At 70.5% G+C, this 24808-nt stretch overlaps 3 protein-coding genes across 7 annotated transcripts; all 3 read left to right on the forward strand.

Moving 5' to 3' along the window:
- Positions 1–3677: 3677 nt before the first annotated feature.
- On the forward strand, positions 3678–7239 carry RNASEH2A (ribonuclease H2 subunit A). Its single transcript, XM_074530400.1, is given in 9 exon segments — positions 3678–3844; positions 4328–4399; positions 4833–4959; positions 5134–5221; positions 5633–5770; positions 6272–6359; positions 6443–6566; positions 6948–7031; positions 7033–7239. Coding segments are annotated over 9 exon segments (897 nt in total). The 5' UTR covers positions 3678–3717; the 3' UTR covers positions 7082–7239.
- Positions 7240–7635: 396 nt separating this feature from the next.
- MAST1 (microtubule associated serine/threonine kinase 1) lies at positions 7636–20168 on the forward strand. 4 transcript variants are annotated; one of them, XM_074530303.1, is made up of 27 exons: positions 7636–7828; positions 8329–8360; positions 9147–9235; positions 9629–9704; positions 10141–10219; positions 10711–10877; positions 11276–11351; positions 11753–11959; positions 12383–12484; positions 12662–12776; positions 12941–13008; positions 13097–13182; positions 13259–13467; positions 13770–13908; positions 14010–14142; positions 14391–14556; positions 14854–14955; positions 15057–15179; positions 15498–15607; positions 15703–15821; positions 15900–16093; positions 16210–16389; positions 17235–17467; positions 18032–18154; positions 18312–18448; positions 18531–18673; positions 18858–20168. In XM_074530303.1, the coding sequence occupies exons 1-27, from the start codon at positions 7790–7792 to the stop codon at positions 19502–19504; spliced, it is 3894 nt and encodes a 1297-aa protein (XP_074386404.1). In that variant the 5' UTR covers positions 7636–7789; the 3' UTR covers positions 19505–20168. The 4 variants fall into 4 exon arrangements, with proteins under 4 accessions (XP_074386404.1, XP_074386403.1, XP_074386402.1 ...); XM_074530302.1 differs by lacking the exon at positions 7636–7828 and adding an exon at positions 7839–7887; XM_074530301.1 differs by lacking the exons at positions 7636–7828; positions 8329–8360 and adding an exon at positions 8457–8612.
- Positions 20169–20325: 157 nt separating this feature from the next.
- GCDH (glutaryl-CoA dehydrogenase) lies at positions 20326–24786 on the forward strand. 2 transcript variants are annotated; one of them, XM_074530373.1, is made up of 11 exons: positions 20326–20405; positions 21101–21191; positions 21363–21503; positions 21980–22042; positions 22422–22592; positions 23122–23251; positions 23328–23547; positions 23634–23737; positions 23822–23947; positions 24023–24183; positions 24257–24786. In XM_074530373.1, exons 2-11 carry the CDS (start codon positions 21107–21109, stop codon positions 24334–24336), a joined length of 1281 nt encoding a protein of 426 aa, XP_074386474.1. In that variant the 5' UTR covers positions 20326–20405; positions 21101–21106; the 3' UTR covers positions 24337–24786. The 2 variants fall into 2 exon arrangements, with proteins under 2 accessions (XP_074386474.1, XP_074386475.1); XM_074530374.1 differs by having other exon boundaries at positions 20345–20377.
- Positions 24787–24808: the final 22 nt, after the last annotated feature.

The raw sequence follows: 24808 nt of genomic DNA on the forward strand, positions 1-24808 counted from the left end.
CCCGCCCGCCACACCCGCCGCGGCCTCCGGGGCCATAGAGTGGCACCTAGAGCGGCCTCTTTGCCCATTTCCGGTCGCGCCCATTCCGCTTTCCTGCTGGACCATAGAGACGTGGGGCAGAGTGGCCACACCCGCGCGCTGCGCCCCCTGGCGGACACGGCCCGCGCGGCAGGAGCGGGGTCCTCCAAGGCCACAGAGTGGCGGCCAGAGCGGCCCCCGGTGAGTCAGGGCCGCGTCCCGCCGCCCCCGCGGCCGCGCCCGCCGGGCCCCGCCAGGCCCCGCCGGCCCGCCGGGGTCAAACCGGGCCGTTCTCGCCGCGGGGCAGCGGCGCCGGCCGCGCCCGCGCTGCGTCAGCGCTGAACCCGCCGGCCTCGGCGGCCGGACCCCCCCCCCGGTGCTCCCAGCATGGTCTGAGAGCATCCCAGTGCTCCCAGTAAGGTGCTGGAACTCCTCCCGTGCTCCCATTATAGTCTTGGGGGCATCCCAGTACTCCCAGTATTGCTCTGAAGGCATCCCAGTGCACCCAGTATGGCTCTGCGCTCATCCCAGTTTGGTCTAGGGGGCATCCCAGTGCTCCCATTTGTATCTGGAACCTCCCAGTCCTCCCAGTATGGCTGTGGGGCCATCCCAGTGCCCCCAGTATAGGACGAAGCTCCCTCCAGTGTGACTCCAGCACCCTCCCAGTATGCTCTGAGGGCATCCCAGTGCTCCCAGTATGACCCTGGGCCCTCCCAGTGCTCCCAGTTTGGCCCTGAGCCCTCCCCCGCCCCCCCGGACATCCGGGCCCCCCCAGCCCGAAACCCCGGTGGCGGTTGGGGCCGTTGGGGGCCCTGAAAGTCCCTGTAGGGAGGATGGGGGGACCCCCCGAGGCCTCTTTGGGAGCGAGACCCCTCCCCAGAGCCCCCCCAAACCCCCCAGCGCCTCCCCGGACCCCTGTCCCCCCCCCCCGGGGGTCACTTTGGGGGTGACGCCGGGAGGTCACGGCAGGGCCAGCCCTGAGTCACGGGGAAGGAGAAGTCGGGAGGGAAAACCCGGCCCCAAAATCCCCTAAAATCCCCTCAAATCCGGGGGGGAGAGGGGAGGAGGGGCCTGTTTCCCCCCCCGGAAGTCCCGGGGGCCCCCCTGTCTCTACCCTTGCACACGCAGGGCTGGGACACGCTGGGGACGCACCTGGGCATGGTCCCCCACCCCTGGCTGCAGCCCCTGGGGGTCCCAGGGTCGTTTTGGGGTGGTTTTGGGGATCCTGGGGCGATTTTGGGGATTCTGGGGTGGTTTTGGGGATCCTGGAGTGGCTTAGGGGATCCTGGAGTGGTTTTGGAGGGTCCTGGGGTGCCTCATGTGGCTCACATGGAGACACAGAGGGGACCCGAGGGCACAGGTAGAGCTCAGGAGGTGACACAGGTGTGGATGGCCGGGCACGTGACCCCTGGCACCCACCTGCGCCCCTGGCACCCACCTGCCCCCCACCCGTGGCGCTCACCTGTCCCCCTTTGCGCGCTCCACCTGCTTTTCACACCTGAGCCCCCTCCTGCTCACCTACCCCTTCGTTTGACCTCACCTGACCTCTCCTTGCTCTCACCTGGCCCCCTTGCACACTTGCCCCCCCCTGTGCTCACCTGTCCCCCCCTTTTCCCATCTGTGCCCCCCCAAATGCTCCCAGGCCCCGCCCCTTTTCCGATGGAGGCGTGTCTATGCTGGAATAGGCGTGTCCACGCAGGACTGGGCGTGTCCTCCGCCTCCCGAGCCAATGGCGGCGCGTTTCCGCCGCGCGCGCCCATAAAGCCGCGGGTGCCGCGCGGGGCCGCGGGTTCGAGTCTTGCCGCTCCCGGATGGAGCCGCCGTTCTACCGCCCCGCGCCCTTCCCGGGCGGCTTCTGCCGCGCCGAGCCCGACTACGGCTCCTTACCGGGGCCGCTGCCGCAGGGCCCCCCGCAGGAGCCCTTCCGCGCGCTCAAACCGGCGCCGTGCCCCGACGGCGCCTTCTTCGGCAGCGGCGCCGCTACCGGCGGCTTCTTCTACCCCGGTACCGGCGAGCGCGACGCTTTCACCGGCAGCTTCGCCCAAGCGCTGGACGAGCTGCACCAACCGGGGCCGCCCAACGTGGCGCTCCCGGAGCCGCCGGCGCTGAGCACGACAACGGCGGCGGGGATGGGGGGACCCTTCCCGGGGGTCCCCGGAGCGGAGGCGGCGGAGGCGGCGGCGGAGCCGGGCGCGGATTCCCCGGAGCGGCTGCAGGCGGAGCGGCGGAGGCTGCGGAACCGGCTGGCGGCGAGCCGGTGCCGGCGGCGGAAGCTGGAGCGGATCGCGCGGCTGGAGCAGCGGGTGCGGGGGCTGCGGGCGCAGAACGCCGAGCTGGCGGACACGGCGGCCGTGCTGCGGGCCCAGGTGCGGCGGCTCCGCGGCTCCGTGCGGGACCACGCGGGCTCGGGGTGCCCGCTGCCCCCCGGGGCCGCGCTCGGCTTCTAGAACCGGCACCGGCACCGAGGGGAGCTCCGGGGCAGCGCTGGATCCTTCCCCGGGGGGCGAGCCCCGATCCCGGCTGGGCACGGAGCGGCGGGGACACGGAGCGGCGGGGATGCTCCGTGGGACCCCCATGGACAGGGCGGTACCGGGATGCTGCGTGGGACCCCCATGGACGCGGCCCCCGCCGGCTCAGAGAGGGGGGGCTGCACCAGAGACCCCCCCCCAACGTGGACCTGGAGGGGCTGCGGACCCCCGAAACGACCCCCGAGGATGGGAGACCCCCGGGCTGGGGTTAACGGACCGGCAGGATCCCCCCACCCACACCCGGGGCAGGACCCTCGGGAACGGCGGGAACGGAGCCTGAGGTGGACGGATGGGGACCCCCAAAGAGGGCCTGGAGCCCCCCCAGCTGGGCCTGGGGACCCCCCGGTTCTCGGGGAGGGGTCGGGCCCCTCCGAACCGGGGATTCCGCGGGAGGGGCGGGCGGACCCCCCCATCCCGGTGACGTTTACAGGACCCCCCGGTGGGGAGCAGCCCCCGATCCCGGGGCGGGGGGCGATTCGTTGTCGCTGCTGATTTTTCTTTTGTACATTTGTATTTAATTATTAATAATAATAATAATAATAATGATGATGATGTTAATTGCGGTACCGGCTCTGGTCGCGCTGCACCGGGGGCGGCGGGTCCCCCCTCCCCCTCCCGTGGGAAGCCCCCCGCGTGCACCGGCGTCAACGGAAATGGGCGGGGCCGGGGCTTTCCCCGCTGACGCAATCATGCCCTTATTTGGGCAGGCGGGAGAGGGCGGGGCCGTTCCGGGAACCCCCCTCCCTCCCGCGCTTCCCGGACGGTCCGGGGGGGGACACACGAGGCTTCCGGGACATCCCCGCCGCCAGCGGGACCTTCCCGGGACCCCCTGCCCGCCCCCGCCATCCCAGGGACCCTCCACCCCGCGTCTCTCCCGGTGCTGCACCGATCGCGGGAGCCTCCCCGGCCTTTCCCGGTGCTGCACCGACACCGGGAGCCCCCCGGCCTTTCCAGTTCTCCCCCCTTCGGCCCTACCGGGGGACGTCCCGGCCCGTTAAACCCCGCCCTTTCCGTTAAGCCCCGCCCCCGAGAAATGGCGCCATATTCGGGTGACCCGCCCCCTCTAAACCCCACCCTCTAGGCTAAACCACGCCCCGTTACGCGGTGCCCGCACGGTGATTGGCGGTAATCGCGGCCCCGCCCCGCCAGGCCCCGCCCCGCCCCGTCAGCCATGGCGCTCTCGGCGCTGCAGCGGGACCCGGCGAGCGGCGGCCGCTTCGCCTCCGCCGTGCCCGGCCCGTGCCGCGCCCGGCCCTGCGCGCTCGGCGTGGACGAGGCGGGCCGGGGGCCGGTGCTCGGTGAGACCGGGACGGGAACCGGGGGGAACCGCGCCGGGGCCGCTGCAGGGGGCGCCGAGAGGCTCCGGTGCACCGGGCACTGAGTGTGGGGGCCCGGGGTTTGGGTGGAGAGGGTCCCGGTGCATCGGGGACTCGGTGGGAGGGGATCCGGTGCACCGGGAGTTGAGTTTGAGGGTCCCGGTGCACCGGGGAATGAGTGGGAGGGTCCCCATGTACCGGAGGTTGAGTTTCAGGGTCCGGAATTTGAGTGGAGAGGGTCCCGGTGTACCGGGGGTTCAGTGGGAGGAGTCCCGGTGCCCGAGGGTTGAGTTTGGGGGTCCCGGTGCCCCGGGGGGTTCATTGGGAGGGGTCCCGGTGCCCTGGTATTTGGTGGGAGGGGTCCCGGTGTACCGGGGGTTTACTGGGAGGGGTCCCGGTGCCCCGGAGGTTGCGTCCGGTGGTCCCGGTGCCCCGGTGTCCCGTCTGACCGCCGGTGCCCCCCAGGGCCGATGGTTTACGCCGTCTGTTACTGCCCCGAGGACAAAGTGCAGGAGCTGGAGGCGCTGGGGGCGGCAGGTGGGGCCGGCCGGGGGTCCCGGGGGGTTTGGGGGATCCCGGGGGAGCTGTGGCGGTGCCGGGGGGGGGTCCCAGGGGTGGGTTGGGGGTCCCAGGGGGTCTCTGGGTGAGCTGGGGCACTCTCGGGGGGTCCCGGGGGATCCTGGAAGGAGCTTGGGGGGATCCTGGAGGGTCCCGGGAGGTTCTAGGGGAGCTTTGGGTGTTCCGGGGGTGGGTTGGGAGTCCCGGGGGTCCACGGAGGGTCCCGGGGGTCTCTCACCCCACCCGACGCCCCCAGACTCAAAGACGCTGTCGGAGGCAGAGCGGGAGCGGCGCTTTGGGGGGGTCCCGCGGGGGTCCTGGGGAAGCTGTGAGGGTCCCAGGGGTGGGTTGGGGGTCCCGGGGGGTTCTGGGGAGGGTGCCGGGGGTCTCTCAGCCCACCCGAACCCCCCAGACTCGAAGACGCTGTCGGAGGCGGAGCGGGAGCGGCGCTTTGGGCTCCTGGAGGCCGCGGGCGATTGGGTGGGGTGGGCGCTGCAGGTGCTGCCCCCCGCCCACATCTCGGCCTGCATGCAGCAGCGGTGAGACCCCCGAGAGCCCCCCGAAATCCCGGGGGGGCCGCGATGCTCGGGGAGCCCCCCTGGAACCCCTGAAAGTGCTGCTGATCCCCCCTATCCGGGCTCCCCCCAGTTTGGGGTGCTGGGGGGGTGGGCGCGTTCCCCGTTTGGGGGTGACGCCCCCTGATCCCCCCCCAGGGCCAAGTACAACCTGAACGAGCTGTCCCACGACACGGCCACGGAGCTCATCCAGTTCGTGCTCGACTCGGGGGTGCAGGTGGCACAGGTGGGCTTTGGGGGGGCCCAGGTGGGATTTTGGGGGGGTTTTTGGGAAGGGAAGGGAAGGTGGGGCAGGTTGGGCTGGGTGGGTTAAGGAGCATTTTGTGGGGTTTGGGGAGTCAGGATGGATCGGGGAGCAGAGGAGGGGGATTTTGGGGTCCTGGGCTGGTTGGGAGTTCCCAGGGTCATTTGGGGGGGTCCCGGGATGATTTTTGGGGTCCCAGAATGACTTGGGGTGTCCTGGCGTGACTCGAGGGGGTCCCGTGGTGACTCGGGAGTAATTTTGGGGGTGTCCCGTGGTGATTTTGGGGCCCCAGGTGTTTGTGGACACGGTGGGCCCCGCAGACAAGTACTCAGGGATCCCAGGGTAATTTTGGGGGGTCCCAGGATAATTTTGGGGGTGATTTCGGGTCCGCAGGTGTTTGTGGACACGGTGGGCCCCGCAGACAAGTACGAGGCGAAGCTGCGGCGCCGTTTCCCGGGGCTGGGGGTCACCGTGCGCCCCAAGGCCGACGCGCTGTTCCCCACGGTCAGCGCCGCCAGCATCTGCGCCAAGGTGGGCTGGGACCCCAAAGGGACCCCCAAAAAAACATGGGAGTGACCCCCAGAACCACCCAGTGACCCCAAAACACGGAACCCGACCCCCGGAACGTCCAACTGACCCCCAAAAACCATGGAACTGACCCCTTTGGAACTGACCCCCCCCAAACCATGGAACTGAGCCCCTGAACCCCCAAGCCACAGAACTGACCCCCCAAACCCCTGGAATGACCCCCCAAAACCCCAGAACTGACCCCCCCAAAATCCCAGAACCGATCCTCCCTATCCCAACACCCCCAAACCCCAGAACTGACCCGCTGACCCCTCCGAGACCCCCCTGAACTGACCTCCCCTGCACCCCCCAGCACCAACACCCCCGACCCCCCTCCCTTCCCGGCCCCCCCACCTCTCCCAAACCGCTGAGATTTTGGGGTGGGGGGGGGGGGGGCAGGATCCTCCTCTCCCCCTGAGCTCCCCAGAGCCCCCCCAGCCCTCCAGAGCCCCCGTGCCCCCCCAGGTCGCCCGGGACCGGGCCGTGCTCCACTGGAACTTCGTGGAGGATTTGGGGAACCCTGACCGCGATTACGGCTCCGGATACCCCAACGGTGGGCAGCGGGGGACTGCAGGTTTAGTGAGGGGGGGGGTCCCGATTTTGGGGTGTCCCCGCCCCCCCCTCACCTTTGTGCAGACCCCAAGACCAAGGAGTGGCTGAGGAGGAACCTGGAGCCGGTGTTTGGGTTCCCCCAGCTGGTGCGGTTTAGCTGGGGCACGGCGCAGGCGCTGCTGCAGAGAGAGGGGGTCCCCGTGGAATGGTATGGGGGGGATATTGGGGGTCCTGGAGGGGTAGTGGGGGGTCCTGGAGGGGTACAGGGATGTCATGGGTGGCCTGGGGTGTCATGGGTGTCCTGGGGGGCACGGCGCAGGCGCTGCTGCAGAGGGACGGGGTCGCAGTGCTGTGGTATGGGGGGGGATATTGGGGGTCCTGAGGGTGTATTGGGGGGTCCTGGAGGAGTACAGGGGGGTATTGGGGGTCCTGGGGGGGGTATTGGGGGTCCTGGTAGGGCACAGAGGGTTCCTGGGGTTGGGGGTCAGAGGGGGGTGGTCCCTGTGGAACCGGGGGGGTCCAATGGGTGCAATGGGGGGGTCAGGACGGGGGGTGAACATTCCCTTCCTGCCCCCCCCCCACCCCCCAGGGCTGACGAGGACCCCCCAGAGGACCCCGGCGCCCCCCCCTCGGTTCTCTCCTACTTCGCCCGGAGCCCCCCCCCGGCGCCCCCCCCACCGCTTCTTCCAGGAGCGCAGCCTGAGGGCCCTGGCCGAGCTGTGACCCCCCCCAAAATGGGGGAAACATCCCCCAAAAATGGGGGAAATCATCCCCCAAAATGGGGGGAAAAACCCCTTAAAATGAGGGAGACCTCCCCCCCTAAAGGGGCACCCAGACCCAGAGTGTTGTTTTTAAATAAAGCATTTTTAAAATACCCCAAATCTCTTTTTTTCTGGTCATGTTGGGGCTGGGGCGGGGGGCGCAGGGACCCCCTGGTTGGGGGAGGTTTTGGGGGTGGGGGGGAAGCCCAGGTGCCCCCCCGGGTTAATCAGGCCTGGAGAGCGCCGTGGGTTCAATCCCGGGATTAGGGAATGACCGGGGGGGGGGCAAACCGGGGGGGGTCACCGGGGGTCTCTGAGCCCCCCAATTCCACCGTTCGGGGCCGGTTTTGGGGTCACTGATGGGGTGCGGACCCCTCCCCTTCCCCGTTCAGCACCGCGGACAGCGGCACCGGGAGGGGCGGGGGGGGGGCACCGGGACCGGGCCCCGCCGCTGGGGGGCGCCCTCGGGGCTGGGCGCGGTCGAGGCGTGGCCAGGGCGTGGCTCTGGGGCGGAGCTCAAGGCGGGGCCTGGGCGGGGCCTCCCGGGGGTCCCGGGCGATGGCGGAGGGCGGCTGAAAGGGGGGGCTGCGGGTACCGGGGGCTGCGGGGGGGGCAGCGAGGCCGGGACCCCCCCGGTACCGGAACCGGCACCGGAACCGGGAGCGGCGCCATGGACGATTCGGGCGTGATCCGGCGGCGGCGGCTGCAGGTACCGGGATGGGGGGGAGGTTGTTATTGAGGGAACCGGGGATGGCGGCGCCGGTACCGGTATCGGAACGGGGTAATCGGTACCGGGGAATCGGTACCGGGTTCGGGAGCGGGGTGTCCGTACCGGGCAGTAACGGTTACCGGGAAGGGGTCGGTACCGGGCGGGATGTCGGCACCGGAGGATGCGGGGATCGGTGCCCGGGGGGTATCGGAGCTGGCGGGGATCGGTACCGGAGGGATCGGATCGGCACCGGGCACCGCAGGCCGTTCCGCAGGGGGGGCAGCGCAGGGCGGTACCGGGCGGGCGGGGCCGGTACCGGGAAGGTCGCTCCGGGCGCGGCCGGTACCGGGGGCGGGGGGGGCGATGCGGGCCCGGTACCGGAGGGCGCTGCGGGCCCGGGGGTGTCCGGGGGGGTTCGGTCAGCGGGCGGGGGGCACGGAGCCCCCCCGGGGCCGGTCCGGTACCGGCGCCGCTCCCCAGCCGTTCCCCCGTTATTGCAGAAGGAGCTGCCGCTGCCGCGGAAGAGCAGCAGGTGAGACCCCCCCCGCGCCCCCCACCCACTGCGCCCCCCGGCCCCGCCCCGGCCCCGCCCCGGCCCCGCCCCGGCCCCGCCCACTGCAGCCGCCGCGGCCCCCCCGCCCCCCCCGCCCCGCCGCCGCCCCGGAGCCCCCCCGGAACCCCCGGAGCCCCCGATGCCGGTCCCGGCGGGCGGCGGCCACAGCGGCGGCGGCGGCAGCGGCGGCAGCAACGGCAGCGGCGGCAGCATGTTCCGCCGCTCCAAGAGGTACCGGGCAGCGGCCCGGCCTTCCTCCCGCGCCAGCCTCAGCCTCCTCTCCATCCTCATCCTCCATGTCCATCCTCATCCTCAGCCTCATCTCCATCCTCATCCTCCATGTCCATCCTCATCCTCAGCCTCATCCTCGTCGTCAGCCTCCATGTCCGTCCTCATCCTCATTTTCATCCTGTGTCTATCCTCATCCTCATCCACATCCTTCATCCTCCGTGTCCATCCTCATCCTCCGTGTCCATCCTCATCCTCCATCCTCATCCTCCATCTCCATCCTCATCCTCTCCCTCCTTCATCCTCATCCTCATCCTCATCCCCCCCCGTCCTTCCTCTCCCTCCTCATCCTCCCCCGAGCCCCCCCGGCCGCTGTCTTCCCCCCCCCCCCCCCCCGTTATTCCCCCTTTATTATTTTGGGGTGGGGGCTTTGAGCGCCCCCCTCCCCCAGCCCGGTGACGTTGTGGGGGGGGGGTCCCTATTTGGGGAGGGGTCCCAGGGGGTCCTGACCCCCCCCCCGCCCCCCCCCCCCCCCAGCTGCCGCACGAACAACCGGAAGAGCCTGATCCTGACCAGCACCTCCCCCACCCTGCCGCGGCCGCACTCGCCGCTGCCCGGACACATCGGTGAGACCCCCGCGACCCCCGGAGCCCCCCGACCCCCCCCGGGTGTGCCCGACCCCCCCAGGTGTCCCCGCCCCGCCCCGGTGTCCTCAAGCACCCCCGGGGATCCCCGACCCTCCCCGGTGTCCCCAAACCCCCTCAGGCGTCCCCAGCCCCTCTCTGGTGTCCCCAAATCCCCCCCAGCCCCCCCAAAATCCCCCCAGCGCCCCCAAACTTCCAGGACCCCCCCAGACCCCCCCATGACCTGCGGGGACCCTTCCCCACCCTTGGGGTCCCTCCTGCCCCCCCCCTCCCCTTTCCCCCGGGGTGGGTCCCACTCGCTTGGCCCCGCCCACCCGCGGGGATGGGGCGTGGCCTGTGAGGACGGGGCGGTGACGTCACCGCACCTGTGCCCAGGTACGAGCCCCCAGGACAGCCCCCGGAACTTCTCCCCGAGCGCCCCCGCGCACTTCTCGTTCGGAGCGTCCCGCCGGTGAGGGGGGCACCGGGGAGACCGGGGGGGGACCGGGGAAACCGGGGAAACCGGGGACACGCGAGGGGCTGGGCGGGGGGCTCGGAGACAACCTCAGGGTCCGGAGGTGTCCGCAATGTCCGGGGGTGTCCCCAGTGCTCTGGGGGTGTCCGGGGGTGTCCCCGGGCTGTCCCGGTTTGTCCCGGTTTATCCCGGTTTGTCCCGGTTTGTCCCGGGCTCTCCCTGGGTATCCCTGGGCTGTCCCGGGTCTGTCCCGGTTTGTCTCGGGCTGTCCGGGGGGGTATCCTGGGGCTGTCCGGGGGGTTCTGGGGGTGTCCCGGGGCTGTCCCGGTGTATCACGGTTTATCCCGGTGTATCCCGGTCTGTCCCTGGTCTGTCCCGGTGTATCACGGGTTATCCCGGTCTGTCCCGGGTTATCCTGCCCCTCTCTCCACAGGGCGGACGGGCGCCGCTGGTCGCTGGCCTCGCTGCCCTCCTCGGGCTATGGCACCAACACCCCCAGCTCCACCGTCTCGGTGAGGGGGGCGCGACCCCCAGAGCCCCCCGGGAGTTTTGGGGCCTCTGCTGGGTCTGGGGGCGCCGGGGGCGATGGGGGGTCCAAAAGGGGCTGGGGGTGACACGGGGGTCAGGGGGAATCTGGGGGGTCCCGGAGGTGATTTGGGGGTCTCAGAGTAGGCTCAGGGGTGACCCCAGGGGTCTGTGGGGTCAGGGGATATTTGGGGGTCCCGGGGGGCACTTGAGGGTCCCTGGGTGGGCTGACCCGGGGGTCAGAGGCGGTTTGGGTGTCCCGGGTGGGATTTTGGGGGTCCCGGATGGATATTTGGGGGTCCCGGGTGTGTTTTTGGGGGTCCCATGGTCTGACCCCCCGGCTGCCCCGCAGTCCTGGGGAGGATTTGGGGGTCCCGGGTGGGCTGACCCGGGGGTCCCGGGGCTCAGGGGGTTTTTGGGGGTCCCGGGTGTGATTTTGGGGGTCCCATGGTGGTCTGACCCCCCGGCTGCCCCGCAGTCGTCGTGCTCGTCGCAGGAGCGGCTGCACCAGCTGCCGGCGCAGCCCACGGCCGAGGAGCTGCGGTTCCTGTCCCGCCACTTCGGCAGCTCCGAGAGCCTCGCCGAGGAGGATGGGGGGGCCCGGGGGGGCGCGGCCGCCCCCAGACCCCGCTCCCGCAGCCTCAGGTGGGGCCCGAAACCGGGGGCATGGGGGAGGGGGTTTTGGGGGGAAATGGGGGAGGAAATGGGGGGAGATTTGGGGGGGAGAATGGTGGGGGGGAATTGGAGGGGATTTTATGGAGGATTTGGGGGGAAAATGGGGGAATTTGGGGAAAATGGTGGGGGAGATTTGGGGGGGAAATGGAGGGGAATTGAGGGGGATTTGGGGGGAAATGGGGGGGATTTGGGATGTCACTGCGGGGATGGGGAGCCAGCGGGGGGACACCCTGGATTTAGGGAGTGGACGGGATTTGGGGCTCACCCAAACTCGGGGCACACTGGGGTGAGGCCGTGACTGTCGAGGGGTGGAATGGGGGAGTCCTGGGGGTCCTGTGGGTGCCAGCTGTGCCCCCCCCTTTTCCCAGCCCCGGGCGCTCGCCCTCATCCCACGACAACGAGATCGTGATGATGAACCACGTGTACAAGGAGAGGTTCCCCAAGGTGGGGCTGGGGGCACTTGGGGGGTGTGGGCTGCCCCGGGAGGGGGGGTTGTGGGGGTGGTTATGGGGTCTCTGTGGGGTATCAGGGTACCATGGGGTCCCCATGGGGTCACTGTGGGTTCACCCTGGGGTCCCCCTGGGGTCTCAGGGGTCACCATGGTGTCACTATGGCATCACCGTGGGGTCAGTTTGGATCACCCTGGGGTCCCCCCGGGGACTGGGGTGCCATGGGCTCACCCTGGGATTGCTGTGGGATCACCATGGAATCACCCTGGGATTGCTGTGGGATCACCATGGGCTCACCCTGGGATTGCTGTGGGTTCACCATGGAATCACCCTGGGATTGCTGTGGGTTCACCGTGGGCTCACTGCTGGCTCACCGCGTTCTCTGGTCCCTGCCAGGCCACGGCGCAGATGCAGGAGCGCCTGGAGGAGTTTGTGCGGGGCTGCGGCCCCGGTGGGACCCCCCTGGCCGACGGCGCCCTGAGCTTCATCCAGCACCAGCTGGCAGAGCTGGCCCGGGACTGCCTGGCCACGGCCCGGCACGGCCTCATCACGGCGGGCTACTTCTGCGAGCTGCAGGAGAGCATGGAGAGGCTGCTGCAGGATGTGAGGGGGGACAGGGACACCTGGGGACACCTGGGGACAATGGGGACAGCTGGGGACAATGGGGGACACAGGGACAGGCACGGCCTCATCACGGCGGGCTACTTCTGCGAGCTGCAGGAGAGCATGGAGAGGCTGCTGCAGGACGTGAGGGGACATGGGGACACCTGGGGACACCTGGGGACAGCTGAGGACATGGGGGAGACAGGGGGGGACAAAGGAGGACACTGGGGTACATTGGCGACAGCGGGGACCCAAGGGACACAATGGGACTCAGCACGAACTCGAGGGATGCCCCCATGTCCCCTGGGCCCCCAATGTCCCCTGAGACCTCCAAGTGTCCCCTGGGCCCCCAATGTCCCCTGGGACCTCCAAGTGACCCCTGGGCCCCCCAATGTCCCCCCTGACCCCCCAATGTCCCCCCAGGCCTACGAGCGCTCCGAGTCGGAGGAGGTGGCCTTCATCACCCAGCTGGTGAAGCGGCTCCTCATCATCATCTCCCGCCCCGCGCGCCTGCTCGAGTGCCTGGTGAGGGCCTCACCTGTGCCCCCCTCACCTGTGCCCCCCTCACCTGTGGCCCCTCACCTGTCCCTGTCTCACCTGTGTCACCCTCACCCGTCCCTGTGTCCCCTTCACCCGTCCCTGTCCCCTCACCTGTGCCCCCCTCACCTGTCCCTGTCTCACCTGTCCCTCACCTGTCGGCAGGAGTTTGACCCCGCGGGGCTGTCACAGCTGCTGGGCCGGGCCGAGGGGCCCCTGCGAGCCGACACCCCCCGGTACCTGCTGAGGCAGCTGGGCCGGGCCCGGGGGGCGCGCACAGGTACGGGGGCGTGGGGACGGGTGTGGGGGGATAGGTATGGCGGGACAGGTGTGGGGTGCGGGGGTTCAGGACAGGTGTGGGGACACAGGCAGGTATGGGGGGGCACGCCTGTGACCCCGGTGTCCCCACACACACCTGTGCCACACCTGTGTCCCCCCCCCCAGACATGCTGCACCTGGAGGAGCCCGACAGCAGCGGCACCAACACCCCAGAGCCCGAGGAGGGGGCTGAGGTGGGCGCTGTCCCCGCCATGTCCCCCCCCCGTGTCACCCCCCATGATGTCACCTGTCCCCCTCAATGTCACCTGTCCCCCCCCCCAGGGCCGCGCTGCCGCCCCCCGGCCCAAGGAGCCGCCAGGTGAGAACGACTTCGAGACCATCAAACTGATCAGCAATGGCGCCTACGGGTGAGGGGGGTCCCGGGGGTGTCCTGGGGGGGTTCCGGTGATCCCGGGGGTCCCACCCTCACCTGTCCCCCCTCAGGGCCGTGTACCTGGTGCGGCACACGGCCACGCGGCAGCGCTTCGCCATGAAGAAGATCAACAAGCAGAACCTGCTGCTGCGGAACCAGGTGCACCAGGCCTTCGTGGAGCGCGACATCCTCACCTTCGCCGAGAACCCCTTCGTGGTCAGCATGTTCTGCTCCTTCCAGACCCGCCGCCACCTCTGCATGGTCATGGAGTACGTGGAAGGTGCGGCCATAGGGGGCGGGGAGTCGTGATATGAGGCGGGGAGTTCACGATATAGGGGCGGGGCGTCGCGATATGGGGGCGGGAGAGGGAGATATGGGGCTGGGTATTGTGGTAACAGTTGTCCCCATGCCCCACCCCATGTGCTCATGTTCCCCGCTGTCCCCCCCATCCTCCATCTGTCCCCAATCTCCCCCATGTCCCCCTGTCCCCGATGTCCTTGATGCCCCCAATGTCCCTGATGTCCCCGATGTCCCCTCTGTCCCCGATGTCCCCTCTGTCCCCGATGTCCCCAATGTCCCCAGGCGGTGACTGTGCCACGCTGCTCAAGCACATCGGGGCGCTGCCCCTGGAGCTGGCCCGGCTCTACTTTGCCGAGACCGTGCTGGCCCTGGAGTACCTGCACACCTACGGCATCGTGCACCGCGACCTCAAACCCGACAAGTGAGCCTGGGGGGTCACCTGGGCCCCGCCCAACTCACCTGGGACCTGCCCCACCCACCGGGGCCCCGCCCCGCTCACCCGGCCCCACCCCTCACCTGCAGCCTCCTGATCACCTCTCTGGGCCACGTGAAGCTGACGGATTTCGGGCTCTCCAAGATGGGGCTGATGAGCCTGACCACCAACCTGTACGAGGGGCACATGGAGAAGGACGCGCGCGAGTTCCGCGACAAGCAGGTGCGTGCCAGGTGTGCCAGGTGCGTGCCAGGTGTGCCAGGTGTGCACAGGTGTGCACAGGTGTGTGCCAGGTGTGTGCCAGGTGTGTGCCAGGTGTGTGCCAGGTGCGTGCCAGGTGTGCCAGGTGTGTGCCAGGTGTGCCCATCTGCACTCAGGTGTGCCAGGGGTGGGACCAGCAGAGCAGGGAGTGCTCAGGGGCGTGTCCCCACCTGTCCCCACCTGTCCCCTGCTGTCCCCCGTGTCCCCAGGTGTGCGGCACCCCCGAGTACATCGCCCCCGAGGTGATCCTGCGCCAGGGCTACGGCAAGCCCGTGGACTGGTGGGCCATGGGCATCGTGCTCTACGAGTTCCTGGTGGGCTGCGTGCCCTTCTTCGGGGACACGCCCGAGGAGCTCTTCGGGCAGGTGATCTCAGGTACGGACACGGGGGGGACACGAGGGGACACGGGGCAGGTGACCTCAGGTGTGACAGGGGACAAAGGGACACCCAGGGCAGGTGATCTCAGGTACGGTGCTCAGCTCTCCCCCCATGTCCCCTCTGTGTCCCCCCATGTTCCTTCCGTGTCCCCTCCCTGTCCTCCCGTGTCCCCTCCGTGTCCCTCCCTGTCTCTCCCATGTCACCCCCTTGTCCCCTCGCTGTCCCCTCCGTGTCCCCTCCCTGTCCCCCCGTGTCCCCGCTGTGTCCCCTCCGTGTCCCCCCGTGTCCCCCCAGATGAGATCCTGTGGCCGGAGGGGGACGAGGCGCTGCCCCCGGACGCTCAGCACCTCATCTCGTGCCTGCTGCAGCCGGACCCGCTGCGGCGCCTGGGGGCAGGTGAGACCCCCGGGACCCCCAAACACCCCTCGGGACCCCCTGAGACCCCCCAGACCGCCCGGTACCCCCCAAATCCCCCCGTGACGGGCGGTGCCGCGCAGGGGGCGCGCAGGAGGTGAAGGCTCACGGATTCTTCGCCACCCTGGACTGGACGGGGCTGCTGCGGCAGAAAGCCGAGTTCGTGCCGCACCTCGAGTCCGAGGAGGACACGAGCTACTTCGACAGTGAGCGAGGGAGAGACCCCCGGGACCCCCACGGGAACCCCCTGGGACCCCCCCCTTGGGGACATCCCTGGGACTCCCCTTGGATCAGCCCCTGGACCCTCCCTGGGACCCCCTGGAACATCCCGGGACCCCCCTGGGACCCCCCAGAACCCCCTAAACCTTCCCTGGGACCTCCAGAATCCCCTGGAACATCCTGGGAGCCCCCTGGGACCTCCCGAGACCCTCCTGGAACATTCTGGGACCCCCCAGCCCCTCCTTGGGGTCCCTCCTCCCTCGAGGTTGCTCTAAGGACCCCCCCTCACCCCCGTGCCCCCCCAGCCCGGTCGGACAGGTACCCCCACGTGACGTCGTACGAGGACGAGGACACGACCGAGGACGAGCCCGTGGAGATCCGGCAGTTCTCGTCCTGCTCGCCGCGCTTCAGCAAGGTGGGGCGGGGTCCGGTGTGCCCGGGTCCGGTGTGCCCGGGTGTGCGCCCAGCGGTGCCCAGCGGTGCCCGGGTGCGATCGCTGCCCTCCCGCAGGTGTACAGCAGCCTGGAGCAGCTCTCGCAGGAGCCCAAGGCCAAGGGGCGCCCGCGGGACGAGGGCAGACGGGACGGCTTCGCCCGGGAGCGCGGCTGGAGAACCGGATCGCCGGAGCTGTGAGTGCATGGGGGGTACGGGGGGTCCTGAAGGGGTCCCGGGGCTGCCTGACCCCCGTTCCCGCCGTGTCCCCGCAGGAAGCACCGCTCGGCCGGTGCCGGTGCCGGTGCCGGTGAGGGGGGGGCGCCGCCGCCCCCCGAGGGCGAGGGCAGCCCCCCCCCGGGCGCGCGCCGCCGCTTCTCGGCGCTGCTGGAGCCGCGACCCCCGCCCGAGGAACGGCCGAGCCCCCCCCGCAACGGAGCCGCGGACGGGACCCCCGAGGAGCCGCCGGGTGAGTGCCGGGAGCGTGGGGAGGGGTCCCGGGAGGGTGGGGAGGGGTCCCGGTAAGGTGGGGAGGGGTCTCCGGTGAGCCCCGGTCCCTTCACCGCTCGTTGTCCCCCCCGGTAGCGGAGCGAGGCCCGCGGGGCCCGGAGCCGCCCCCGGCCCGCACCGAGCTGGGGCTGCGGCGCCCGCGGCACCCGGGGGTCGCTCCCGCCGAGCCCGGAGGCGACAAACGGAGCCCCCGCGCCCCCGGCAAGGTCACCAAGTCGGCGTCGGCCACGGCGCTGTCCGTCATCATCCCCAGCGGTGGGTGACACCCCGGGACCCCCAAAGGGAGCCCAAATACACCCGGGACCCCCCAAAGGGAACACAAATACACCCGGGACCCCCAAAGGGAGCCCAAATCCCCCCAGGGAGCCCAAATACACCCAAGACCCCAAATCCACACGGGACCCTCCTAAAGGACCCTCCCCAAAGGGCCCCGAACACCCAGGGACCCCTGCAGCCCCCCGAGTCCCCACGGGAGGGGTCTGGGGGTCTCCCTTGGGGGGTTCTGTGGGTGCTGGGACCCCCAGTCCCACGGGTGGGGTGTCCCCAGCCCCGGGGGTGTCCGCGGTGCCGTGGGGGGACTCTGGGGTCTCCGGGGGGGTTTTGGGGTGTCCCCGGTTCCCTGTGAACTCTGGGGTCTCCGGGCTGTTTCAGGGGGTCTCTCAGCGGTCTCTGGGGCTCAGCGGGCTCTGGGGTCTCCGGAGTGTTTCGGGGGTCTCTCAGTGGTCTCGGGGCTGAGCGGGCTCTGGGGGTCTCCGGGGTGTTTCGGGGGTCTCTCAGTGGTCTCTGGGGCTCAGTGTTCTCTGGGGGTCTCCGGGGGTGTTTCGGGGGTCTCTCAGTGGTCTCTGGGGCTCAGCGGGCTCTGGGGGTCTCCGGGGTGTTTCGGGGGTCTCTCAGTGGTCTCTGGGGCTCAGTGTTCTCTGGGGTCTCCGGGGGGTTTCGGGGGTCTCTCAGTGGTCTCTGGGGCTCAGTGTTCTCTGGGGGTCTCCGGGGTGTTTTGGGGGTCTCTCAGCGGTCTCGGGGCTGAGCGGGCTCCGGGGTCTCCGGGGGGGTTTCGGGGGTCTCTCAGCGCTCTCCGGGCTGAGCGGGCTCCGGGGGCGCAGGGGAGGCGCCCGGCTCGTCCCCGCTGGGCAGCCCGATGTCGCCGCGCTCGCTCTCCTCGGACCCCTCATCCCGGGACTCGTCCCCGGGCCGCGAGCTCGCCCCGGCCGTGGCGGCGCCGCCGCGCTCGCCCATCGCCATCCCCCGGCCCGGCAAGAAGTTCGGCTTCACCCTGAGAGCCATCCGCGTGTACCTGGGCGACAGCGACGTGTACAGCGTGCACCACGTCGTCTGGGTCAGGGACACGGGGACACGGGGACATTGGGGACACGGGGACACGGGGACACGGGGGGACAGCGACGTGTACAGCGTGCACCACATCGTCTGGGTCAGGGACAGGGGGACACGGGGACATTGGGACATTGGGGACACGGGGACACGGGGACATTGGGACATTGGGGACACGGGGGGACAGCGACGTGTACAGCGTGCACCACATCGTCTGGGTCAGGGACAGGGGGACATTGGGGACACGGGGACACGGGGACACGGGGGGACAGTGACGTGTACACGTCAGGGACACGAGGGGACACTGGGGGGACACGGGTGGGGACACAGAGGATGACTCGGGGACACTGGGGACATCGAGGGTGACACGGGGACATGGAGTGACACAGGGGGTGGCATGGGGACATGGGGTGACACAGGGGGTGGCATGGGGACACCGGGGGGACACGGGGAGGACACAGGGGTCCCATCCGCGGTGCTTCGTGGGTGACCCCGGTTTTGGGGACACGGAGGGGGGTCCGGGGGTCCCGTCCCCTGTCCCCCGTGGGTGACCCCGGTTTTGGGGGCGCAGCACGTGGAGGAGGGCGGCCCCGCGCAGGAGGCCGGGCTGTGCGCAGGGGATCTCATCACGCACGTGAACGGGGAGCCGGTGCACGGGCTGGTGCACACCGAGGTGGTGGAGCTCATCCTCAAGGTGAGGGCACCGGGAGGGCACCGGGGTCAGAGGTTTGGGGGGTCATGGGTCACGGCAGGGTCACGGCAGGGTCACGGCAGGTCAGCCATGACCAGGGGGTGAGCCCCGCTGGGGAGGCGGGTGTTGGGGGTCCCGCCCGTGACCCGCTGTCGCGCAGAGCGGGACCAAGGTGCTGGTGACAACGACGCCGCTGGAGAACACCTCGATCCGCCTGGGCCCCGCGCGGCGCCGCAGCGCCCGCGCCAAGATGGCCCGGAGGAACCGGCGGGGGGGCACCGGGAGCGGCCACGAGAGGTGGGCACGGGGCACCGGGGGCTCGGGGGTCTCCGGGGGGCTCAGGGGGGCACCGGGTGCTGACGGTCCTCCCGGCCGCCAGGCGGCGCAGCGCGCTGTTCCGGCACCTGGCGCGCCAGGCCTCGCTGCTGCACACGAGCCGCTCGCTGACGTCACTGAGCCGCTCGCTCTCCTCCTCCGACTCGCTGCCCGCCTCCCCCACGCACGCGCGGGCGCGCGAACCCGGTAAGGGGCGGGGCCAAGGGCAGGGGCGGGGCCACGGGGGCGGGCTGTACCGGGAAGGGGGCGGGGGCTGTGGAACGGGGCGTGGTTACGGGAACGGGGCGCAGTGCCCGGTGCCGGTGCTCGGTGCCCAGTCCCGGTGCTTGGTGCCCGCTCCTCCCCCGCACCCTGACCCCGTTCCGCGCAGGGGCCTCCCCGCCCAGCAGCTCTCCGGGCTCCAGCGCTCCCCCGTCGCCGGCGGGGCCGCACCTGCGGCCGAGCTCGCTGCAGGGGCTGTCGCCGAAGCTGCAGCGGCAGTACCGGGCGGCGCGGTGCCGCTCCGCCGGCAGCATCCCGCTCTCGCCGCTCGCGCACACGCCCTCGCCGCCCGCCGCCTCGCCGCCCGCCTTCCCCGCCAAGCTGCACCCCAAGGCCGCCGAGTCGCCGCGCCTCGCCCGCCGCGGGCTGCCCGAGAAGGCGGCGCCGGGGCCGCCCCGCAAGCTGGGGCTGGAGCCGCCCCGCAAGGACTTCCCGGCCGAGCCGCCGCTGCAGAGCTTGGCCGAGTGGGACGGCGAGGGCCCGGCCGAGCCGCCGCCGCCGCCGCCCGCGGGGCCCGCGCGCCGCCTGGGCCGGCAGGAGCTGCCGCTGCTGCTCGGGGGCCCGCCCGGGCCGGAGCCGCCGCCGCCGGGGCCGGGAGCGGAGGAGCCCGAGCGGGGGGCGCGGGGCCCGCCCAAGGCGCTGAGCCCGGTGCAGGAGCACGAGCGCGGGGCGGCGGCGCCGGTGCCCATCGTGGTGGTGGGGCCCGGTGCGACCCCCGGGGACCCCCGCAGCGCCGCGGGCCCCCCCGGGCGCTGAGCTTCACCCGAGCGCCCCCTCCCCGGAGCCCCGGTTGTAAATAGGGGGGCGCACCCCGGGACCCCCAGGCATGCGGGGGTCGCGCCCCCCCGGCCCCTCCCCGCGTACGCCAAGGGTTAATACTGTGACACCCCCCCACCGTGTGACGTCACCGACCCGGCATCCCCCCGGTGTGATGTCATCGACCCGGAAAATCCCTCCCACCCACCCCCGGTCTCCTGTTTGCCCCCGGTTTTGGCTCCCGGTGCTGACGTCAGAGCCGCGATGATGTCACAGCACCCATGTCACGGGAGGGGCACGGGCGCTGCTCTGATGTCACTCGGGGAAGGGGATGGTGATGTCACGGCTGATGCGGGATCGATGATGTCACGGCCGTGGCATCATCGACTGGATTTCGAATGGTGACATCACAGCCGTGACGTCACTGGATGTGTGAGGGCGGTGACGTCAAATCTGCAGTAACACCCGAACTTGTGGGGGGGCTGCTATGCCCGGTTTCCACCCGGTGCTGACGTCACCCGAGGGCCAGCCAAGCCGGTGACATCACCACCGCCCCGTGACATCATCACAGTCCCCTCCCCCCCCCGTTCTCGCTATGCAAACGCCCCCCGGGCCGGGGGGGCCGGGGGGGCCCCGGGGACCAATAAAGGCTGTACAGCACCGAGCCCCGGCCGTGCTTCGGGGGGACACCGGGGGGGCACCGGGGGAGGGGGGCGACACCTGTCATCGCCCCGGGAGGGGTTTGGGGGTGTCACGGCCCCGGGACCCCCCCTCCATCCGCGAGCCCGGGCACTCACGGGTTAACCTCGGCGTGTTTCCCGCCACGCCCCCGCCACGCCCCCCCCACCCCCCGTGACGTTACAGCCCTACCGGGTCCGTTCGCCGCCGCCGAACCCGAACGGTCCGGGGGGACCGGGGGGCACCGGGGGGGCCTTGGCGGATTTCGGGGGGTCGGGGCCCTCTCGAGGAGCGCTCGGGGGAATTGGGGTGCCAAAGGAGGGCCCCGGTGGTTTCGGGAGTGACTTGAGGGAGATTTGGGGGAATTGGGGTTGAAAGGGTGTCTCTGGGGGGAATTGGGGTTCAGAGGGTGTCTCTGGGAGGAATTGGGGTTCAGAGGGGGTCTCTGCCGGGAACTGGGGGGTCTCTGTCGGGATTAGGGCGTTCAAAGGGGGTCTCTGTTGGGAATTGGGGGTTCCTGTGGGTCCCTGTCGGGAACTGGGGGTGCCTGGGGTCTCTGTCGGGAATTGGGGGTGCCTGGAGGTCTCTGTCGGGAACGGGGGGTACCTGGCGTCTCTGTTGGGAATTGGGGGTTCCTGTGGGTCTCTGTCGGGAACGGGGGGTACCTGGGGTCTCTGTCGGGAATTGGGGTCTCCTGTGGGTCTCTGTCGGGAATTGGGGGCTCCTGTGGGTCTCTGTCGGGAACGGGGGGTACCTGTGGGTCTCTGTCGGGAATTGGGGGTTCCTGTGGGTCCCTGTCGGGAACTGGGGGTTCCTGTGCGTCTCTGTCGGGAATTGGGGGTTCCTGTGGGTCTCTGTCGGGAATTGGGGGTACCTGGGGTGAGCCCCGGGGGTCCCTGACCCGCTGTGTGCCCCCAGCCCCCCATGGCGCTGCGTTTGGCCGCCCGCCTGTCGCGCCCGGCCCGGAGCGGTGTCCGGTGGGGGGGCACCGTCCCCCCCCGCGCACAGGGTGAGTGGGGAGGGGGCGAGAGGGACGGACCCGCCCCCCGGGATTGGCAGCGACGGGGGGGAGACACCGGGAGTTCCCGTTACTGACCCCCCCCCCCCCCCATTTCCCGGTGTTCCCCCCCATTTCCCGGTTCTGACCCCCCCCCGTCTCCCGGTGCCGCCCCCTCCCCAGTGGCCGCCCCGTTCGACTGGCAGGACGCGCTGGGGCTGGAGGCGCTGCTGAGCGCCGAGGAGCGGCTGCTGCGGGACACGACGCGCAAATACTGCCAGGAGCGGCTGCTGCCCCGCGTGCTGCACGCCAACCGCCACGAGGGTACCCCAAAAACCGCCCCCCGAAACACCCCCAGGCAGCCCGGCCCCTCCCCGGTACCGACTGACCCCCCCGGTACAGCCTGAGAGCCCCCAGACCCACCAAGTGCTTGCAGAAGCCCCCAGGGCCGGTCCCCACAGCTCCCCCGCAATGTCCCCAAGTGTCCCCCCAAACCTCCCCGACCCTCCCCATCCGCCCCTCTGCCAAAAGTTAGGGGTTTTGGTATCCCCAAAAGCTCCCCCAAACCTGCCCGAGCCCCCCATTCGCCCCTGAGCTCCCTCAGGATCCTTCCTATGCCAAAAATGGGGAGTTTTGCTATCCCCAAAACCCCCCCAAAACTGCACAAACTGCCTCCAACACCCCCAAATCCTCTCCGCCCTCCCCTGCTGCAGACCCAAGGTGGGGACAGGGGTGTGGGGGACCCCCAGATTTGCCCAGGGGTCCCCTTGCTGCCCTGACCCCCACCTTGCCCCCCCCAGTGTTTGACCGGGAGATCGTGACCGAACTGGGAGAACTGGGGCTGCTGGGCCCCACCATCCAAGGTCAGGGGGTGTGGGGACCCCCGGGGGGGTTTGGGGACATAAAGGGGGGGCCTGGGGGCTCAGGGGTGGGGGGCAGCTCTGGGGGAGCATTGGGGGTCAGGGAGGAGGTTTGGGGGCTCTGTAGGGGGACTCGGGGGGCTTGTGGGGGCAGTTTTGGGGTGACACTGGGGGTTTGAGGGGATGGCACTGTCTCCAGGGTGGGGCTGCGTGTGGAGGGAGGGTCCTTGAGGGGTCCTGTGTGACCCCGGGGGTCCCTGGGTGCCCCTTGAGGGGTCCTGGGTGACCCTAAGTGGCCCTTGAACGTCCCTGTGTGACCCGGGGGTCTCTGTGTGACCCGGGGGTCCCCATGTGCCCTCTGTGACCCCGGGGGTCCCCGCAGGGTACGGCTGCGCGGGCACCACGTCGGTGGGCTACGGGCTGGTGACGCGGGAGCTGGAGCGGGTGGACAGCAGCTACCGCTCGGTGCTCAGCGTGCAATCCTCGCTGGTCATGTACCCGCTGTGGGCCTACGGGACCCCCGCCCAGCGCGAGCGCTTCCTGCCCCGTCTCGGTGAGACCCCCAGAGGGACAGGGGCAGCTCGGGGGGGCGTTTGGGGCCGTTGAGGTGTTCCTGGGTGCCCCTAATGCCCCCTCCCCAGCTCAGGGAGTGCAGGGTAGAGGGGCGCTTGAGGGGTTTGGAAGAGGATTGGGGTGCACAAGGGCAGTGGTGGTCCCCGAAGTGCCCCTGACGCCCCCTCCCCCAGCTCAGGGGGTGTGGGATGGAGGGGGCAGAGGGGCTTTGGGGGGGTTTGGAGGAGGATTGGGGGGCACAAGGGGAGTGGTGGTCCCCGAAGTGCCCCTGACGCCCCCTCCCCAGCTCAGCAGGTGCAGGGTGAAGGGGCAGAGGGGCTTTTGGGGGGTTTGGAGGAGGATTGGGGGGCACAAGGGCAGTGGTGGTCTCTGGGGTGCCCCTGACGCCCCCTCCCCAGCTCAGCAGGTGCAGGGTGAAGGGGCAGAGGGGCTTTGGGAGGTTTGGAGGAGGATTGGGGGGCACAAGGGGAGCGGTGGTCGCCGAAGTGCCCCTGACGCCCCCTCCCCAGCTCGGGGGGAGCTCGTGGGCTGCTTCGGGCTGACGGAGCCCAACCACGGGAGCGACCCGGGGCGGATGGAGACGCGGGCACGGCACAACCCCAGCGCCGGCACCTACACCCTGCGCGGCTCCAAGACCTGGTGAGCCCCGAATTGGGGTGAGGGGGACACGGGGGGACCCCCAGAGCCCCCCATTGACCCTCCCTGACCACCCCAGGATCACCAACTCGCCCATAGCCGACCTGTGCGTGGTGTGGGCGCGCTGCGAGGAGGACGGGCGGGTCCGGGGCTTCCTGGTGGAGCGCGGCACCCCCGGGCTCAGCACCCCCAAAATCGAGGGCAAGTTCTCCCTGCGGGCCTCGACCACCGGCATGATCCTGCTGGACGACGTGGAGGTGCCCGAGGAGAACGTGCTGCCCAGCGCCGAGGGGCTGGCGGTGAGCGGGGAGCCGGGGCATCCCCGGTGGGATGGGGAGGGGTCCCGGTGGGACAGAGGGTCCCAGTGACACCCCCTGTCCCCCAGGGTCCCTTTGGCTGCCTCACCCAGGCCCGTTATGGCATCGCCTGGGGCGCGCTGGGCGCTGCTGAGGCCTGTCTGGAGACGGTGCGGCAATACGTGCTGGACAGGTAATGTGGGGCTGGGGGCGCTTTGGGGGGTCCCACCGCCCCCCAGCACCCCCCAAGCTCAGTGCCCCCTGCCCCGACCCGCAGGAAGCAGTTTGGGGGCCCGCTGGCCCGGAACCAGCTGGTGCAGAAGAAGCTGGCCGACATGGTGACGGAGATCACGCTGGGGCTGCACGCCTGCCTGCGGCTCGGCCGCCTCAAGGACGAGGGCAGGTGGGTGGCACTGTCCCCAAGGGGGGTCTGGGGTGTCCGGAGGGGGTCAGCGCGTCCCTGTCCGTGTCCCCGCAGGGCTGCCCCCGAGATGGTGTCGATGCTGAAGCGGAACTCGTGCGGGAAGGCGCTGGCCATCGCCAGGGACGCGCGGGACATGCTGGGGGGCAACGGCATCTGCGACGAGTTCCACGTCATCCGGCACCTCATGAACCTCGAGGCCGTCAACACCTACGAGGGTACGGCGGGGAGGGGGCCCGGGGGTCCCCCGGGGGTGCAGGGGGTCCCACTGAGGTGTGGTGATGCCTGCAGGCACCCACGACATCCACGCGCTGATCCTGGGCCGCGCCATCACCGGCATCCAGGCCTTCGCCCCGGCCAAGGGCACGTAGCGGGGACGTGGTGGCACCGGTGGCACCGGCGGGGACCGGGTCTGCTCCTCGTGGGAAGGGATGTGAGGAGGTGGTGGAGCTGACAGGACCCAGCGTCACCAACAGGACCCAGGTGTCCCCAGAAGGGATCCAGTGTCACTGACAGGAGCCGGTGTCACCGACGGGACCTCGTGTCACCAGCCAGGCCTCGTGTCACCAGTGGGACTCGGTGTCACCTCAACCAAATCTGGTGGCACTGGCGGGACCCGGTGTCACCAAGCACAAGTTGTGTTGTTGATGGGACCCAATGCCACCAAGCAAACCTGCTGTCACCAGCGGGACTCGGTGTCACCGACAGGACTCGGTGTCACTCAGGGACTCCCCTGGTGCTGGGTACCGTGTCCGGTGCCATCCCGGTGCCTTTGCCATCCCCATGGCCAATAAACGGTGGGACAGCCCCTCCATGCCAGCCCTGCTCGTCAGCATTAATTAA

The sequence above is a fragment of the Zonotrichia albicollis genome, chromosome 32, assembly GCF_047830755.1.
Source record: "Zonotrichia albicollis isolate bZonAlb1 chromosome 32, bZonAlb1.hap1, whole genome shotgun sequence".
Classification (NCBI taxonomy): domain Eukaryota; kingdom Metazoa; phylum Chordata; class Aves; order Passeriformes; family Passerellidae; genus Zonotrichia; species Zonotrichia albicollis.